General features: G+C 48.9%; 3 protein-coding genes across 3 annotated transcripts; 1 reads left to right on the top strand and 2 right to left on the bottom strand.

Annotated features, from left to right (window-relative positions):
* Nucleotides 1-5,777: 5,777 nt before the first annotated feature.
* F4807DRAFT_71755 (asparaginyl-tRNA synthetase) lies at nt 5,778-7,986 on the bottom strand. Its single transcript, XM_048003394.1, has 3 exons — nt 7,578-7,986; nt 7,393-7,510; nt 5,778-7,323 (listed from the first exon to the last, which is right to left on the bottom strand). The coding sequence occupies exons 1-3, from the start codon at nt 7,856-7,858 to the stop codon at nt 6,154-6,156; spliced, it is 1,569 nt and encodes a 522-aa protein (XP_047854685.1). The 5' UTR covers nt 7,859-7,986; the 3' UTR covers nt 5,778-6,153.
* An 882-nt stretch (nt 7,987-8,868) lies between these two features.
* On the top strand, nt 8,869-11,053 carry F4807DRAFT_71731 (uncharacterized protein). Its single transcript, XM_048003393.1, has 3 exons — nt 8,869-9,689; nt 9,740-9,861; nt 9,977-11,053. Exons 1-3 carry the CDS (start codon nt 9,506-9,508, stop codon nt 10,703-10,705), a joined length of 1,035 nt encoding a protein of 344 aa, XP_047854684.1. The 5' UTR covers nt 8,869-9,505; the 3' UTR covers nt 10,706-11,053.
* Nucleotides 11,054-14,202: 3,149 nt separating this feature from the next.
* On the bottom strand, nt 14,203-17,526 carry F4807DRAFT_71708 (beta-sandwich domain of Sec23/24). Its single transcript, XM_048003391.1, has 2 exons — nt 15,552-17,526; nt 14,203-15,497 (listed from the first exon to the last, which is right to left on the bottom strand). The coding sequence occupies exons 1-2, from the start codon at nt 17,326-17,328 to the stop codon at nt 14,296-14,298; spliced, it is 2,979 nt and encodes a 992-aa protein (XP_047854683.1). The 5' UTR covers nt 17,329-17,526; the 3' UTR covers nt 14,203-14,295.
* Nucleotides 17,527-17,695: the final 169 nt, after the last annotated feature.

Genomic DNA, 17,695 nt, shown 5'->3' with positions numbered 1-17,695 from the left:
TTCGCTTTCACACGTAATATTTTATTCCCGCCAGACGGACAGGGTAATATGTTGGTCGCTATTTAGGCAGTACCTTTCCCTCGGGTTCCGGATCTATTCCCAATCTGAGTCAAAGCCGCCAAGTTTGCCAGCCCACCACCAGCAGGGCTAGGCTTTTGTGAAACACGTTCCTAGTTTAGGCAACTTATCCGATCGATTTAACACCGCGTGAATGAGTTAAATTCTGTTGGTACTGACGATGTGATGTGCCCCTCCCGCTCGTATGTGTATATGTCGTATGTGTATATGTGTATCACATACGCATGCACGATTACTTATACACGATATACGCAGTACATACATACGGCAATACACAAGATATAATGTAGACTCTTACGATGCCCCGTTTAGGCTTAGCCGCCGCATCTGAGTCTATCTAGCAATGACGTTAATAAACAGTCAGCTTACTAGCGCCTCCGTCCGGGTTCGGCGTCCTTGCCTTATTGAATATGGATGTTACCTGATTTTACCTATTCTACCCTTCTATCGTCAGCTAGTTTCTCCTTCGGTAAGCCTGATATGTTCACGGACCATCATATCTTAAAGCCGAAGATCTTCGCCGGCAGGATACTAGAGGGTATAATACGGATTAAACTTCGGTCATCATATCATGGAGCCCAAACTCGCCGATGTGAACAAGCTACTGGAGATTTCTCGGTAACAACATGGCAATATGTGAGTTATGCATATCTTGGCCCGTGATCTGATTCATCTATCCTCTCACTAGACCACGCATGCGATGACGATAATGGCACCTGCAAGTGGCCAGATGCAACAACTTTGCGTCTGGAGTGCATTAGCCTCGAAGCCTAGAAAACGAATCACGCATATCCTCGCACAAAAGAACATCAAAAGCAAGATGTAACACACACGCAATAAGGCTCCGGTTTTATAGCGCGACAGCAAACCTGGTGTTGTTATACAAGAAGAAAAGACATAGGATTACCCGAGCGCGTAATCCTAAAAGAAAAAGACTACCCTCCAACAAGCCCTTTCATATATGCATACCATGTGTAACTGAGGCTCGCCAGTTAATACCTAACGCGGGAAGCGAGGTAGATCGGAGGAGTTTTCAACCCAGGGCTCCGGGATTCTCGAATCAATCGTTAGGATTCGATTCGGGTCGCCCAGCCGTCCGTAGTGTACCCAAGCGGGAGGAGACCCGAAGGAACGTAAACCTAGAATTTTTCTTTTCTTCCAGTCAGCTTCTAATCGCTGGCATGGCAAGCTGACGATGCAAATTTCGTCACAGGACCTATGCGATCCTGAATGGAAGCCCTAGCTCGTATGACCTATATGACCCTATCGTGAGTCAGCAATGGCTCTATCGAGCAACTTATGCCCGGGTTCGAACGTCAAGCTTCGGCGGCTCTCTCCCGAACGCTGGCAGATAATCGCATCCGCTTCGTGCTGGGGCGTGTAATCATTAATAAGACTGAAACCCGGCAGCGGTGAGGAATGGCGGGTAGACGAAACAAGGTCGGCCGAAAGACATGGAATATGCCGTCAATCCCACATGGAGGTCCAGGAGCCTCCCGGGCAAAAGCACCAAGATTCGAAGGTTGACAGCAAAGAATCCCGGCTTCTAGCAGGGTGAAGAAACATCAACACGTTCAGCGTACCAACGGCCGGGATGTTTTGGATAAGCCCCGGCACAAATCATATTTCCACTTGGACCGGGGTACGACAAAGTAGGTAGATACTCGAGGCAAGGTCTAATAGTTTAATTTAACTATCCAGCTATCGCGAGAACTCATATTCAGCTGCGCGATAGACTACTGAACCCTACCATAAAATCCTTTGATATGTCATATATGGGTACGCATTGGGGGCGTACGAAGACAGCATAGGCGGCTTGTTCTTACCGCAACTCGTCCCAGGGTCTAGTATACGACCAGACGACTTACCGACCGCTGAATAGATCCTCCCCTTATTGAGGAACATTACACAGAGCGGCACGGACCTGCAATCTGTAAGCTCTGTGTAACAGGATGTAACCATTGGTAAGTCTCCTTGAGTTCTGATTGGCGCGGCATTTTGCGCTGTGTACTTAATATTGCATACATATATGTAAACGTTCGGTGACAAGAGTCGACGTGTATGTAACTCCGTATCATCAGAACTTCTCCATCTTCCTGTCCGGTTCGGGCTCCCAAGCCTTGCGGAGACCAGTAGTATGTAATTTGAAAAGCACTCGTATGCGAATATATGTACGTTTATACGCATGTATCGGACGGATGTACCTATATCGTATGTAGGTATGTAGGCATGTACCGTGTACTATGTATGTTGATCTTAGCCCCCTTCTCATCTCTATCCTGCGGTTGGTAAAGATGCTGATTCGCACCCCACACCGATAGTTCGCAATCTTATTCAGACGCCTGCTTCGCCGCCGCTCGCTACTGACCACTAGTAATGCCCTCGCCCTCGTAAGTAGCCGGCTGACCGCTGACTGACTTGACTGACGTTTGTCTACGCAGTACGGTCCACCGCTAAGGTCTTTTCGCATCTCGCAACTCGCATTTCCCTTTCATTTCATAAGTCCATTCTAGGTATCGCTTTGCGGTACGGCGGCATGCTTCGTATGGCTTAGCCTATAGGGTATACCGGGCATATATTCTCGGAATCACGAGAACCAAGAAAGAACGGTCGTTGGTCGCCGGCAAGTTGCGCTGTGCCTATTCCTACCCAATTCTTATGTTCGCCTCTCTTGGAGATGGCATGGCGAGTCAAAAGAAGAGTAGGTATACTATCACATGTGAATGAAGTCAACATGATGTTTGAATATTTTCCTGATAGGCAAAATGCATCCCAGCCAGCCATATAGAGCGAGGATGCCTCTGGGACAGATGACGTGATGTCAATATCATGAAGTTAATTATTATTATTTCGCCGTCATTCCCGTTTATTGTTACCGTCACCCATCTCAGCCCGTTTTGGGTGGGCGAGTTGGAGATTGCCGGAATTAAGGTGTTCTTTCGGAAGGCTAGGAAGACGCAAATGGACAGCGAACCCTTCGATATTGTGACATGCTGTCGGGGGTGGATGACAAACGGGATCTACTTTCCTACATAGTACATAACACTTCTTTTTTTTCTTTTTCTTTTTTTTTCTGCCCCCAAGCCGATGCCATGTTCCGAAGGCCATGCAACCCACCCTCGAACGATGGAGAAGCTTAAGCTTAATTCAAGGACAGGGAGTCTAATCAAATCAGAAACGTCGACGGGGGTGCCACTCACGTTGTATTTATCCTAGCGCGGCCCCCCTTAAATAGTAAAACAACGAAAGGGGGGCCACGCCGAGCCCTTGGTCAGCGAGCTTGGCGCGTTCTTGGATTTCCCTTGCCCACGCTTGGCTCTGGGAAAAGAAGCTCGAGAATCTCGGCAGAGCCAAGCTACAAACAACCCGCAGATATGCAAAATTCGATGGCCCCCTCTCATTGGCTCGAACGCCGTGTTCCCCACTAAGCCCACCTTATTCTAACAGCAGAACTCCCTGTGTCATGTGCTGACGCGGCCCCTTCGGTGATACTCGCCCAGCAGCTGTTGGTGATTGTCGGCCGGCCGGTAGATAATACAGTAGGTGGTAGCTGGGCTTGTGGTAGTGGCTTATTGCACTGTTCGACCTGTTCCTGGGCGATCATCGGCACGCTTCGGAACCTTGAGCCTAAAACTAATGCTTTGTAGGCCCATAGCTCCGCGATGTGGAACATCGTCTACCACCATCAGAAACTCGCCTCCGAGATTCTTACAGCAAAATGGCCGTGAAATGGAGACATTCCCACCGGCGATCCTCTTCAACACCTGTTCTGGGTCACGGGGGTTAAATGCGTAGGAGTAGTAACGACGGCAAAAGCCGCAGAGATCGCGATAGGCAGAGATGGAAAAGAGGCTAGCTGGACTAGCCAGCAGGTAGGTACCGTGTTTCTCGAATGGCATTGCACGATATATTATGTACCTACCTATGATGCCTACCTAGCAATTATGCCCGGTATCAAACCCGTGCCGCGAGGTTGGGGTACCCTTTTTTTTTTTAATAATAAATTCGTAACTAACATTCCAATACTCCAATATTGCGCCCAACAACATATTAAAGTGAAGCCAAGAAATGTCAAGAAAATGCCAAGCTTCTGAGCGTGTCACGAAGAAACGGTGTTTTTTCAACCAAGCCCAGAAGCTGAAATATGTATATTCGCGACCCCCCATACTCCAATCTTCGGACGGGCTGTTATTTGCCAAAGAGCAAGCCCAGGCCCTAAGGGTGGACACATGGGCTGATCAGGATCTGGGTTCAAATCGCATCAGTGATCATTGATCAAGGTAGGTAATCCTGCACCCCGGATACACGTGAATCATCTCGGGAGCACAGAGATTTCGTGTATAAGCCCGTCCTTCATTCGGCCAAGCGCATATTCATCCCCTTCCCTTTCCTTTCCTTCCCTTCCCGATGACGAATCGACAAACTCGATAGCGGCTTTGTTACCCAATGCAGCGGCTTGGCGACGTCCTTTGCGTTGTCTCCAGAAACTACCCCACTGTTGCAGAGTTTAGATAGCACGACGTAGCGTGTGCATGTCCACAGCTAAACCTAGGACGAGATGGTGATAATGGATGTTACGAGGGAAACGGGTAGATCGCCCCAAAGCTTGACGAGGGGGGAATCTGCCGATGGTAAACCCTTTCTTTTCTTTGCGCCGGGAATTACACCGCAGCCCAATGCCACCCCTATCTGGTCCAAATAACGCTCGTTCTTGGCAGGCGGTTAAGGCTGCCTACATGCATATCCTGCACTCTATCGCGATGAAACCAACGAAGCTAAGGGCAAATTTGGGGGGGGAACATTGCATAGTAGTCCAAGGCCAACTGCATCATGACAGCCTTGGGCCGCGCTTTCAATGGATAACCACCTCAACATTCCTTGCATTAAATGAAACGTCAATATAGCCCAAAAGATTGATCGTTCGGTCATATGGCCCTAATCCATCCTTACCGGCATAACGTGGGCGTAAGCTTGCGAGCCGAAGCGATGAGGAATTGCGTAGTAATAAACCGAATGCTATGCCGTACAAACGGCCGAGCCGCGAGGCGAAATCCGTCGCTGGGCCGGTCAGGCTTGCGGGAAGCATGTTTACGGCTTGGGTGTTCGCAGGCATGTCGGAGCCTACCTCCTATTTCGTGTTAAGAGACCTAGTTGTGCAAAGCAAGTCGACTACGGAAAATGCTTTTCACTTTCGGACACTGGATGACTACCCCCCTTTCGGCCGTACAAATGATGGTCTCGTGAATATGGTTTGTACCCACCAAGATAGAGGATTGAGGTTATATCAGGCTCTAAGGTTCCTTGCTAGCAGAATAGGGTTGTAGGTGTTCACACCGAATGTCAGTCTATAGGGGCAAATGTAGGACCAATTTTTATGCTTGTGGATTCTCCACAGGGAAAACCTCTCATATGCTGTACTTCTTCGGAGCCCCTTCCAATATTCACCGGTCGGAATTGAAGGTGGTGGGTTTGTGATGCGATGAGCCAATGTTCCAACTGCCGAGTCAGGGGAAATTTTTCATGAGCAGGCTTGTCGATCTACTGCCGACAATAAAGTCATAGGAATATTGGAAAACATGAAGGCGAGAGAGGAATGAAGTTACCTTATGAGAGGTTTCTTTGTATTGTACAAGGCTTCTATCTTGGTTTACACTCAGGTATGCAATTGCGATGCAGCAATAGCTGAGAGCTTATTGCCCCTAAGCATTTGGTCCTCCTATCATAATCAAGTAGGACTGTCCAAGTTACTCTAAGTTTCGTAGTGCACTAGGGCCGAGCCTGCAGGTGGATGATGAATGCTCTCCTTGCAATATGCAACGACTCTATTCAAATGCAAGTGAAGTCTGGGTGAAGCAACACAAGAATAAGATGCTGTGTCTGGGACCTGTCAAAACTAGCCTCAGACTTTGATTCTGTCCTCGTGAGGTCCGAATCAACGCACAACAGACGCCACAAAGCTTGTTCGGCAGTCAAGTCTGGATCAAATCGCGTTGTGCGAGGGTTGTACGAGACACTCCCCACGTCCCAGAGAAGTAAGCATTAACGAGCACGGCATGTCCGCCATCCATATTGTGTTCAGCAATCACATCGGCCGTACCAGCGGGGGAACGCGGAAGTGTCGTGTATTGTTTGGATGCCGGAGAGATAGCATATCAGCCGATCAAATCCCACGCCGAAGCCGCCGTGAGGAGGACAACCCCAACGGCGTAGGTCGACATACCAATTAAGGTTATTCTCAGTCGATTGCGGCGACTCTGACTTGATAGCACCATCTGAGGAGGTTGGGGCTATCCCGTGGGCGCGCATAGACTCTAGCAGGTTGTCCAGTCGATGCTCACGCATAGACCCGCCGGCAATTTCGCAGAAATCTGGTACGAGGAGGTCGAAGCATTCGACTGTCGCACTAGGTGGGGATTTATCACAATCTCCCACATTAGCCTTCATGTAGAAAGCCTTGATATCACGTGGATAGTTCGTGACAAATACCGGGCTACCATTACCCACCTTCATCGCAATGTATTTCTCGTGCTGGGTGTTAAGATCCTTCCCCCAGACGGGGTTATGGACGAAAGCCGTATCGGAGCTTTTCAATATTTCGATGGCCTCGGTATAGGTAATGCGAGGCCAGCTTGGCAGTAAAATACCCGCCCAACGTTGCTCGACCTGTTCTGCTGGAGCCAAATCTGACGGTCGGTCGCCTGCTCGTACCAAAAGCTCATCTTTGACCCTTGACGTACTCAGATCGGTGCAGATATGTTTCAACATACCTTCTGCGAGGTCCATTACAGAGTTCAGATCATCAGTAAAGCTCATTTCTGCCTCCAACATATAGAACTCGCTAAGATGGCGCGGAGTATCACTTTGCTCTGCACGGAAAGTCGGAGACAGCGTCCATACATTACCGAGAGCCTGAGCCAGAGCCTCCAAATGCAACTGAGCTGATACAGTCGTATAGACGGGACGGCGGAAGAAGGATTTAAGTTTGTCTGTCTTAGATTTTGAAGGCAACGGACTAGGATCGCCAGCCGACACGTGAAAGACCTCACCGGCACCTTCACAATCTGCGGATGTGAGAATAGGAGTGTGAGTCTGTACGAAATGGTGGGTTGCGAAAAACCTAGTTAATGATGCCATTATCTCAGAGCGAAATCGAAGAACGGTAGTATTAAACGGGATCCTAGGACGAAGATGCGGCAAGGTCCTTAGATATTCGGGAGTCTGATATTTCTTCTGGATCGGAAACGTCTATGGAGATGTAAGTCACACCACATAGGCGCTTAAAGCGAGTAGGCTAGACATTAAGCTTAAACAGACCTTGGCGTCAGACGGTCCCAGCACTGTGGCTCGTTCAACTTGTAGCTCATGGCTCTGTCCGCGGCCTAAGGATGGAATCCAAGACCCATGTAGTCGGACAGCGGCCCCGACAGTCAGACTATCGATAGTACGATTAGCGAGAGAGAATGCCACGGGAGGTTTCTAGTCAAACCTGGATGTCCTACCCTTCGGCCTGGTCAGAAGGCACTACGGCCTGGAGTGATTCAAGGGAAGAACCATCCCCAAGAGCTACAAAAGACTGTCGCTTTTGTGCACGGACGGACCGAACGAAACCGTCGATCTTCACATCTGAGACAGCATCTTGCGGCTTAAAATGGAGGAAACCGGCGATAGATGTTGGGACCGTGGTGGATATGAAAGCTCGTGATACTACACTTGATGAGAGTCTCAAGGGGTAGGGGTATCTCGGCGACGCTCCTCTCAGAAGCGGCAGGATAGAATTCATCTCATACGGTAAATCATAAGATGCCCAAAAGAATCAGGTGACTGAGAACCTCTCTTGAACATTACGGACGCATGTTGATTAATTAAAGGTTCAATGTTGTATATTGTGGTTCACTTTTCAGTTACAAGGGTGAATGAGGTTTGGTGTTGACGAGAAAATATGGAGAATATTGATTACTTTTCTCGGATATACTTCGGTCAAAGCTTAGTCGTCGACTCTCGGAAGACCCAGTTTATCCTACCTCCTAGCGCCTAAAGACGACCCACACATGCCATAATAGGAAAGAAGCTATCCATGGTATCGAGGTACCCGTATTAGTCATCGCCAACTTCGACGTTTCTATCATCCAGCCGAAGCACTCAACCCGTCAGCCCGTCAACTCAAAAACTTTTTTTTCCACCATTCCACAAACAACAACACAAATTTGCGCTATCCGTCTCATATTCCGAGGTGATCGTTTCTATCATACTTCGAAGGCTTGCCTATCGCTAGGCTGTGAAACAATCTAAGACTTATCTTAGGCATTTGGTGTGTCATGACCTCTCGACATGGACATGGGATGGATATGAAGATGGGATGAGAAAAAGAAAATCCATACGTAGGTGTACAATAAATCAATGGCAAACATGCCGTATTAATACCGGAGTGATCAACGTCGATGTTTGTTAGATACTCCTTCGACCGGATAACCCTTAATGATCCTGAGTAGGTAGGTACGTCATGAGATATACATCTCTCGCTTCATGAGTCACGAGTAAAACTTAGTAAGGCCGAGTGAAGCTCGCCTACTTCCCACGATACTATCGAGGATGCCTGCAAGCGACTGTTCCTACAGTTATGGGTTTCACTTATCATCCTAGTTACCTACCTAGTTTCTCCGGAATTGTGACAACCACCCCAAGTCCTCCAGCAATGCAACTATTCCCATTCCTCGAGGCATCACAGTCTAAAGATGCCACAGATGGCCCTAAATATAACGGCATCTATCCTAGAACTCCCCCTAAGCTAGAGTGTGACAACTCGTAAACTCAGTCGTTAGCCCGCAGGTGCTTTACGATGCTGCACTCGTAGGAGTACCAGATCTGTCCGACTTCGGTTATCTGCAGTGTAGCCTGATCTTCAACTGGAACAGCTATCCCGTCTACCTGGGAACCGAGCTGTATCACAGAGACAGATGTCTAATTCTCCCAGGTTCCTAGGCTAGCAGACGTAAAGGCGGTGCGGAAGCTCTTTTGTGGGTTATACTATGGGAAAAAAGCGAGCCACTTAACCTATGGTCTGAAGTCTTCTCATCTCAATGTCTAGGACATAGTGGACTCGATAGGAGCAATCATCCTATATTGGTAACACAATCTCTCCCGGGCGCTGACTGTGCCTACCAGGAAGGAAGTTGCTAATACCTGAGTGAACATAATTCTACGTCTACGTCTCCCTAGGGCTATCATTATCATTATAGGTGGCTAACGTAGCCGCATTCTGGCCCAAGTTGGATTTTTTTATAAGATCATATCAAGATCCGGATCTCTTGGGTTGCAATTTGATCATCAATCGATCAGACAGATCAGCCAGCCACTCGATCGTTCGGAGATCTCTATATGACCTATCAGAAAACATCAGCCTATCCTTGTGGAGCTACGCTTGTCTAAGATGCCTTCCTCGAAACCCAAGCCATCTGAAGTTGCCGCCGAGACGAAGCGTCACTACATACCGATCATAAAATCAGAATATGCACAAGCATGGCCAACGCACTCTTACCTTTTCCAGCAGCCCCTTCAACAGATTCCCATGCAGAATTCCGTCAGTGGCGTTGCTCCATCACCACCCGAGTTTTGTAAGTACCAAGTATACTTGGTATCTGTCACACTCTGACAGGTTATACAGATATCGCCTCTGGAGACCCAGTCGATTTTACGATCAACTGGAAGCTCAAAGTCGACCTTAGGATACCGTTTATATGTGCGGCAAACGACAAGAGGCCCGGCGGAGATTGGGAGACCGGAGTAGTAAGTTCTTGCCCCTTTTTTTATTTCGCTTCTTTTCCCCCTTTTTTCCTTTCGTCTAATAAAAGAAAATCTTGGAAATTTACGATATACTTATTCTCAACTTCAACCTATCTAGGTCGGCTACGAAGAGCGCCTCTGCCGGCGCAGCACCCTCTCCGCCACCCTCAGCACGCCGGGCCCGGGCTCGCAAGTCGACAACAACTACCCGATCCCGTCGGAAGGGGGCATCTACTCGGAGGCCGTCGTCGTCTTCCGGGGGCCGCACGACCAATATAAAAAGCTCGAGCAGTGGCACGACCTGCCGGTCGTCAGCATGCCGGCGGCGCGGTGGCCGAAGCTGTCGCACGGCGGGGCCAAGTACGCGTTCCCGCTGGAGCGCGAGATGGTGCGGAACAAGATCCGCGCGGCGCTGCGCATCTGCGCCTTCTACGAGCACCGCGCCGTCGTCATCGGCGACTTCGGCCTGGGAAACGGCCACCGCAACCCGCCCCAGGAGCTCGCCGAGCTGTGGCGCGACGTCTTCCTCTACGACCCGGACATCCGCGGCCGTTTCGACTACGTCGCCTTCGTCTTCGAGGACCAGTACCAGAGCACCGCCCGGCTGATCCTCGACGACATCGCCAAGAAGAGCAAGGGGAGCAGTAGCGGTAGCAGCAGCGGCCACCATCACGGCTCCAAGGGAAAGTCCCGCGCCTCTGCGAGCTCGAGCTCGGGATCTGGGAGCGGCTCGGGAGCCCCGCCGACCGACTTCGAGATATTCTCGCGCGTCTTCGATGCCGGCGAGATCCAGAGCGTGCTGAGCCGGCCTGATCCCAGGTACGACATCTCCATGCTGACGTCGTGATGGGTCCGAGGTGGACCTAGGTAGGGGTTCGCGGTGCCGAGAAACGTTGGGTTCTCGTACGCCATTACACAGCGTCGAGTCGTCATACGGTCCCATGTGGGCGGAATCGACCCGGCGATCCGGTCGGGTATGGGGGTGGGTAGCAGTGTTGTCTTCTCCTTTCTTCGTTCCTAGATTGATTACATCCTATAGGCTAAAGGGTTCGTCGAGGGTTCGTCAAGGTTTCAGGGGTGAGGTGCGTGGTAGAAAAAAATTCGGACAAAGGGTTGGGAGACGCGTTGCTTTCCCGTGTACTCTAATAACTCAGTTTATATTGATTTATTGATCACGCAATAACATAGGTACCACCTCATGATATTTGCTTGTACTGTAGCCATTACATGACTGAGCATATCGTAAGTTGATGTATTTCTTTCTACAAGGCGACTGTAGTGTTACGAAGCCTCCAAGGATATCAGCCGATTTGGTAGTTTATCACGCGAATCATTGCCACTGTCACATTTGAGTTGTCAGGGTTTGACAGGGCGATGAGCACTTAAGCATCTACTCGATCAACCGGCTTCGATCCAGTCTACGATCTCAGTCCCCTTGCGTCATCTTAAAGCTTGGCTACCTTTGAGTGGTGAATTGTGAGGCGAGCTCCGGCTTGAGAAAGCTATGAGTGTCGATGTGCCATTCGTTTTTTCCCAGGACTGGGTCACATGAACCTACAACGATGCAAGATGCAGTTGGGAGCCGTGTCAAGAACTGGGGCCAACGCCTTTGGCTTAATGACTCGGGATAACTAGGTGAAATAATGGGAACCTTTAGGGACGGCTCGGTCACAGAATCAGTAATATCTTGCCATCACATGCCCTATCCCCGGGGCATATTGTATGGACGATCCTGATATCTAGCGGTGAGGCTCCCTCGACGGGGAGCCGGTATTGACAGCGCATAACATTGATTGTCTTTGTCCTTACTTTTTGCCGATTTGATGTCGTCGTAATGTTGTCGTAAGGGTGATGCTGTATATCGCTTATTGCTTTAATGGCTTGATCGTAGTAAGGACAAACCAGACCGGTCACTGGGAATATTCTCAGGACATACCTGCATATGCATATATGAGCAAACTAAAACCTCCGGGTAGGAATACGTGTGATCTAGCCACCCGAAATGAGCCTACCTGAGCCCCGAGAAGCCAAAGAATCGAAATAGTATATGATTTGCACGGAAATGGCTGGCGTCTGACCCAGGATCACGCAGGCGTAAAACGAATGCATGTAAGCATCAAGGGTTTCGGGGCGTTGCGATAGGAGAACACGACGTTAATTCCAATGTACGGAGTATACCTACCCAATGCCTTAGTTCACATGTCTACCCCTGAATTGACCCAAACAGAATCTATGTTAACGCTTTGGAGTCTCAGATAGGCGAGCCCGATAGCCTTCAAGATTCTGATTTAACCATGTGGATTAAGCCTCTTCCATGCAAATCTGACTCTCCTGGAGGTGTGTTTCAGCCACCTGGGAGGGTAGAGACTGCTACGAGTTTATCAGTGGTAGGGCCAACGCCTTCTCAATTAGGGGTAACACAACTAGCCATGTTGCCCAGGATTGACTGATGGGTTGTGTTTATAAGAAGGTATATACGTACTCGAAGAGAAGGCTCACGATACGGAGGCCCCGAGATCTTAGGTACATGAGAAAGCTAACATTGTCTAGTGTAGATTGAAATTGGTGGCTTATACTTGTTATCTTGCTCACATCATCGCACAGTGTTATTGGAGGATCGAATCCCATCAGTTGTAGGTACTACGGTTTGTACTCCTGTAGACTACCGAGTCACAATACGACCCAAAATTGTAGCGCAAGATTCCGAGACTCTGAATTTCGCCGGTCACTCATATAAAAGAGAGAAAGAAACTGGAGCCTGAGTATATTTAAATTGTAGGATAACCGTTGGAAGATAAGGCTCAAGTACGCCATCTGATTCTCAGTGGCGTCTACGTTCCGCAAGCAACCGATTCTTATACGGGTTGATTCAAACTAGAAGGAAGAGCCGCGACATGCATATGACAAGTTGAGCGAGTTTGTTTTCTACAATCATATCGTAAGGAGAAGAATTTTTTAAGTAGGGCGATCTCTAGAAAACGTGCTCTATAGTTCCATGAGAATTTGACGCACGCGGTCTACCAATAGTTATTGCTCACGGGACGGCTCGAAGCATTGGTCCGGTCATGGCGTCTCGTAAAGTACGGAGCTATGAATTTCAGATTCTCTCATTGGTCTGGGAGTTGCAAGACTTTCTTATGATAGGTTCGAGTTACCAGCACGGCTTACAGCAGTCCCGTCTGGTATCACCAGTGGCCCAAGCTTGGTTTGTGAAATGACTTTAATTGACATAGCTGAAGTATACTCTTGTATGAGAGATTTACATGGTGAAAGATTTGTCCATGTTATGATAATCGGGATCCTCTAAGTAGAAATTGTTGAGGCTGACTGAGGTTATTAATTAGATCAGTGGATTCATTAGCGTTGCTGACTACACGTATAGTACGGCCCGGAAGTTTTTAGCATCATGTGGTTGACGTCTGAAATTATGATATTCGCTGCACGGGTCCCCAAGTGTAAGTCTACAATGCCAGGAGGTATGGGTATAGGAGCCTCGCTTATCCGTCAACTAGCACCGGTGCTTGACCAAGGACGATGGGCTGAAAATATATAATATCCTTAAAAATTTCAGGTTGATACGTATATTCGATATAAGTCATGCAGGCTTGACATGCACTTAGTCATTTAAAGACGTAGGGCTGTCTGAAGCGATATCAATACGAAATTTTTAATACTGAGCGCAAACGCCCTGGACCGATGAGTCCTACAGAAAAGATGGGGCTCACGGCCGTTACTAGTTATTGGTGCGGAAGAAGGCAGTCGGCCTATTTTGGATGTCTCGGGCTTCATTTCCGTTGCGTTGTTTGCTTCGCTGCAGTCACAGGCGAGATGCAGGGTCTTTCGGCCGAAAAGAGATCTTCCTCACCCCTATTAGAATAAACAGGAAGGTGATCTATCATAGTATCAATGAGTCAGTTCTGCCGGAGAAAAATAGTAATCCATGATTGACATGACTCAATTTGGAAGGCTGGGCGACACAAATTTGCATTGGAATCACCAAACATCAAGGCGGGACGGGGTTGATCCTTTGGTGTGGAGGTACAATGCAGTACCACTTGTTTTGAAAGATATGATCTGACATCGAGGTAGTGAAACCGAGGGGCAGAATAACCATATCCATGTATCCTTAAATCTAGAGTCGCTTCTTCCTGAGGCTCTCGGATAAAAAGATCTAGAACGTTTCCCAATTGCCGGGGCCTTGGGTCCAAGGTTAATTGTATGTGTCTCCAGGATTGTCCCTGTGAATAGCATGTTACCAGTATTGAGGCCTTAATCCCTGAAACGTGGATGCCAGGGAACTGTGCTCATCGCCATCCTTTCGTCTTTGCCCAGCCAACTGCATTGACCAATGTTAGCAGCTGTCTTTTATGTATTCCTTGCGCAACTAGGGTGACCCTATATAATTTTCGGCATATCGCAATGAGAAGTAATAAGAAATCAACCTACCTCAAGTTGTACGCCCTTATGTAAGTGTACTAACCAGTCCACATAACTCTGGGCTTCGTTGTTGCGATCTTCAATTAACATTCTTGCGAACTCATATTCGGCTCCGTCAATTGCTTGTCTAGCCAGCTGGATTGTCAACGCCTTGGAACCGCGCATGGTCTTGAGGAACTCAATTATGTTCCGGACCTGCGCGTTAAGGTGCGTTTGTAGAACCGGTAAGGAGGAGCTGTACGGGTCAAGCGAGCTGAGGCTATCCTTGCCTTCACCAAATAGATCGACTAATAGATTGGGCGAAGTTTGGGAATGGAACCACAGTAAGCATTGTTGCCCGTTGTCTACGAGATATACTCCTCCTGGTTCGACACGGCTGAACGATGTACGAATAGCCGGTGGCACCCTCAAGTAGCCAGTGTCCTTGTCGGGGAATCCGTCTTCGGGATTCAGGTTGTGTATTGGTATCATTCTGGGATAGAGGTAGAGACTGAGTTCCGGCGCGCCCATTGAATTGATCATGCGCATTTCGTGTACCCTGCGATCGGAGGTCTCGTTTCCTCCCTTGAAAGCTCGAGATTTGATAAGGCCAAGCATATACATCGAGAACTCTTTGAGCTTCTCTGGCATGACAAGCTGTCCTGGTGGGTGCGACTGAGAAGAGAAGTTCTTACGATATCCAGCCAGAACATCAATTGTTTTTTCTGTCAGGCCCAGCCTTATGTCTTTAAGACTCGTGGAAGTCGAAGCAAGTTTGGAAGCGGCGTCCTTAGCAATGATCGTATAGACGGCGTCTTGGTCAACAAACTTCATGCATTCCCGCGCGTTGTCGCTGACGCTTGCAATGACATTACAACATCTTACTCGTCGTTCACCGGAGGCGGTTGTATATAACAAGGCAGACTGGAAATGAGCGTCAAGCTTTGAATCGAGCTTTCCATCATAACCAAACGTAACGCCCACAGCCTTGTCGGCATCTATGACTCCTATCTCAAGATCGGCTCCAAAGGTATGTTGTATGAAGTTGCCGTGGTATGCTGATATTTGAAGGCCATTGGAACATCGAACTTTCATCAAGGCCTGATAACCTGTTTCTCTCGTGACCGTGTGCTTGATCTCTAAAGAGAGCTTCGCATTGTCGCGGCCAGCCACGAAATTGGGGTAGTAAAATGTTTCTCCGCCGGTTGTGGACGCGACATGGCCTTTGAATCGTTAGTTATGATGACGATGGTACTATGTTCTGCTTATATGCTTACCAATAGTAGCCACATCCAGATATCCACCAGATGGTGCGGCTAAAAAGAAGTCAATACCAACGCCGGCCGCAACCATCTTCTCGGCGGTCTTTCTCCACGCGGGATGATCTGTCGTGAACAGTTTCTTGTCGATTTCACCGCCTGAATACTTCCCGTCGTCTCTCATAAAAAGTCGGTTAGGGCCCCAGGTGGGTAATGCAGACAACGAGCACACCATCTTCCCTCCAGTTTTTTCTAACGCGGACAAACATGAGATCAACGTAGGTAATAAGGCAGGCTCCGGATTTTTGATGTCGGCGAAGAGTGTCGGCAATCGCGCAAGTAATGATGTGATGACGGCCTTTGACTCGTATGGGTCAACGAAAAGACCGTCACTAAGTGGTACAAAGGGGTCCTCCAGGTCGGACATTATCAACATTTGCGCTTGCTCCAGAGCGGGATTGCAATTGTAAAAATGTATGTCCTTGTCGTACGTGACGAACCCAACTTTAGCGCCGGGCGGAATTCGTCGTTTCGGCTCGCCATTCTCATCTAACTCGTCGCCGCCTTCCGGAGCATAGAGCGCGGCAAGTATGCCTTCGCAGAACGCTTCTAAAAATCCCTTATTATAAGATTCTTGGGTGACGTCAATGACAAATAACCAGTGAAGACCCGTCGGCTCTTTCGTCCAGTACTCCTTAGGGACTGTGAATTCGACGGTACCCCTCGTCAACTCCGGCCGCTGATCCCGATCGACTCTTACGCCTTGCGGAGTTGTCGCGCAAAAATATTCCGAAGGAGTATCGTTAGGATAGGTGCACAGGTTACACACGAATTTGCTTCCTCCTGATCGGAACATCATGAAGGGGTTGATGTAAGCACGGCATCTCCGACATCTCGGCGGACCAACGTCTCCGAAATCAAGTACGGGAACCTCCATCTCACCAGATTGAAGGCGGGCCAAAGGTTGTAAGACGAGGCCTAAAGGCAGACCGGTGCTATTTAAGCCTTCCGAGTTGGATGGGATATTATTCATGGTCAACCTAGTGAACTTAGGCGAGGAATTGCCTTGGTCGTAGGCGACAAAAGAGACGGTGGCCGGAGGAGGAACATGACGCTCGAAAGTTGGATATACATTGCTTAGATAGTACTGTTGTGGTACATCCCTGGACACTGGCACACTGGGAATATCATCTGGTGAGACCTGTTGTCCCCCCGAAGTTGGCACAAACGCAGGCGCATAACCTTGATCTACTTGACCGCTTCTCGCGGCAAACTCAGCCGGACTCGCTGGCACGGCGGGGTTGAATGGTGAGTTGACGGGAGCTGGAAATTGGTTTGGCATGGCTGGTTGACCGATAAACTGGCTCCCTGGTTGTACAGAGGGATCCGCGTTTAAGAAAGCCGTAGCAGGCGTTCCCACCGGTGGTATGCCATTATATGCTTGCGAAGAACCAGCTGGTGCTTCTACGGCATGGAACACATGTCTATCTTTCTTCTTCCTCCTCACCGAATGTTGGCCGTCTCCTACAGACATTCCTGCCATCTGCGCGGAAAGGCCTCCATCCTGCGGAGGTGAAGCTATAGGCGAAGGGCCACCGGGAGGCGGAGGAGCGTTTCCATAGTATTGTTGACCTGGGGGAGGGGCAGGAGAGCCATAGCCAGCAGTTTGCTGATAGGGATTTTGAGCAACGGGGGGTTGAAATTGCGGAGGGGCAGGTTGAGTCGTTCGGTTGGGATTATTGGGATCAAGTTGTTCGCCTTGCCCCAAAGCGTGATACATAGAGTAGTCCGCCATCGTAAAGGACTACCTCTTCGTAGATTGAGTTCGAATTCGCCAAATATCGTTTTATTACTGTGTACCTTCTTGTGTACGTCGTAGACCTCGGATACCTCAAGGCGTAGTCTTGTTTCGGCTCGCGATTCGGCAAATCATCAAAATCTTGAATGTTCCATGGTATCCCGTATTTACAAGATGACGATTAGACCAACATTTAGAGGCGATTTTACCTACTAGGTGAGTAGAGAAAGGTAAGAGGACAAGCTGTCAGTTTAGTCACTCCGTTAGTCACTTCAGCTAGAAGACCTGTGGCGTCACGTCGTGTCAAGTTTCGTCTTTGGGGTCGCGGCTTCGATATTAACACCTGAAATCATAGCCAAGATGC

The sequence above is a fragment of the Annulohypoxylon truncatum genome (assembly GCF_022578515.1).
Source record: "Annulohypoxylon truncatum strain CBS 140777 unplaced genomic scaffold F4807scaffold_14, whole genome shotgun sequence".
In the NCBI taxonomy this organism is placed as follows: Eukaryota; Fungi; Ascomycota; class Sordariomycetes; order Xylariales; family Hypoxylaceae; genus Annulohypoxylon; species Annulohypoxylon truncatum.
Note: the sequence above shows the minus strand (reverse complement) of the source record. Positions and strands in the feature narration are given on the sequence as shown.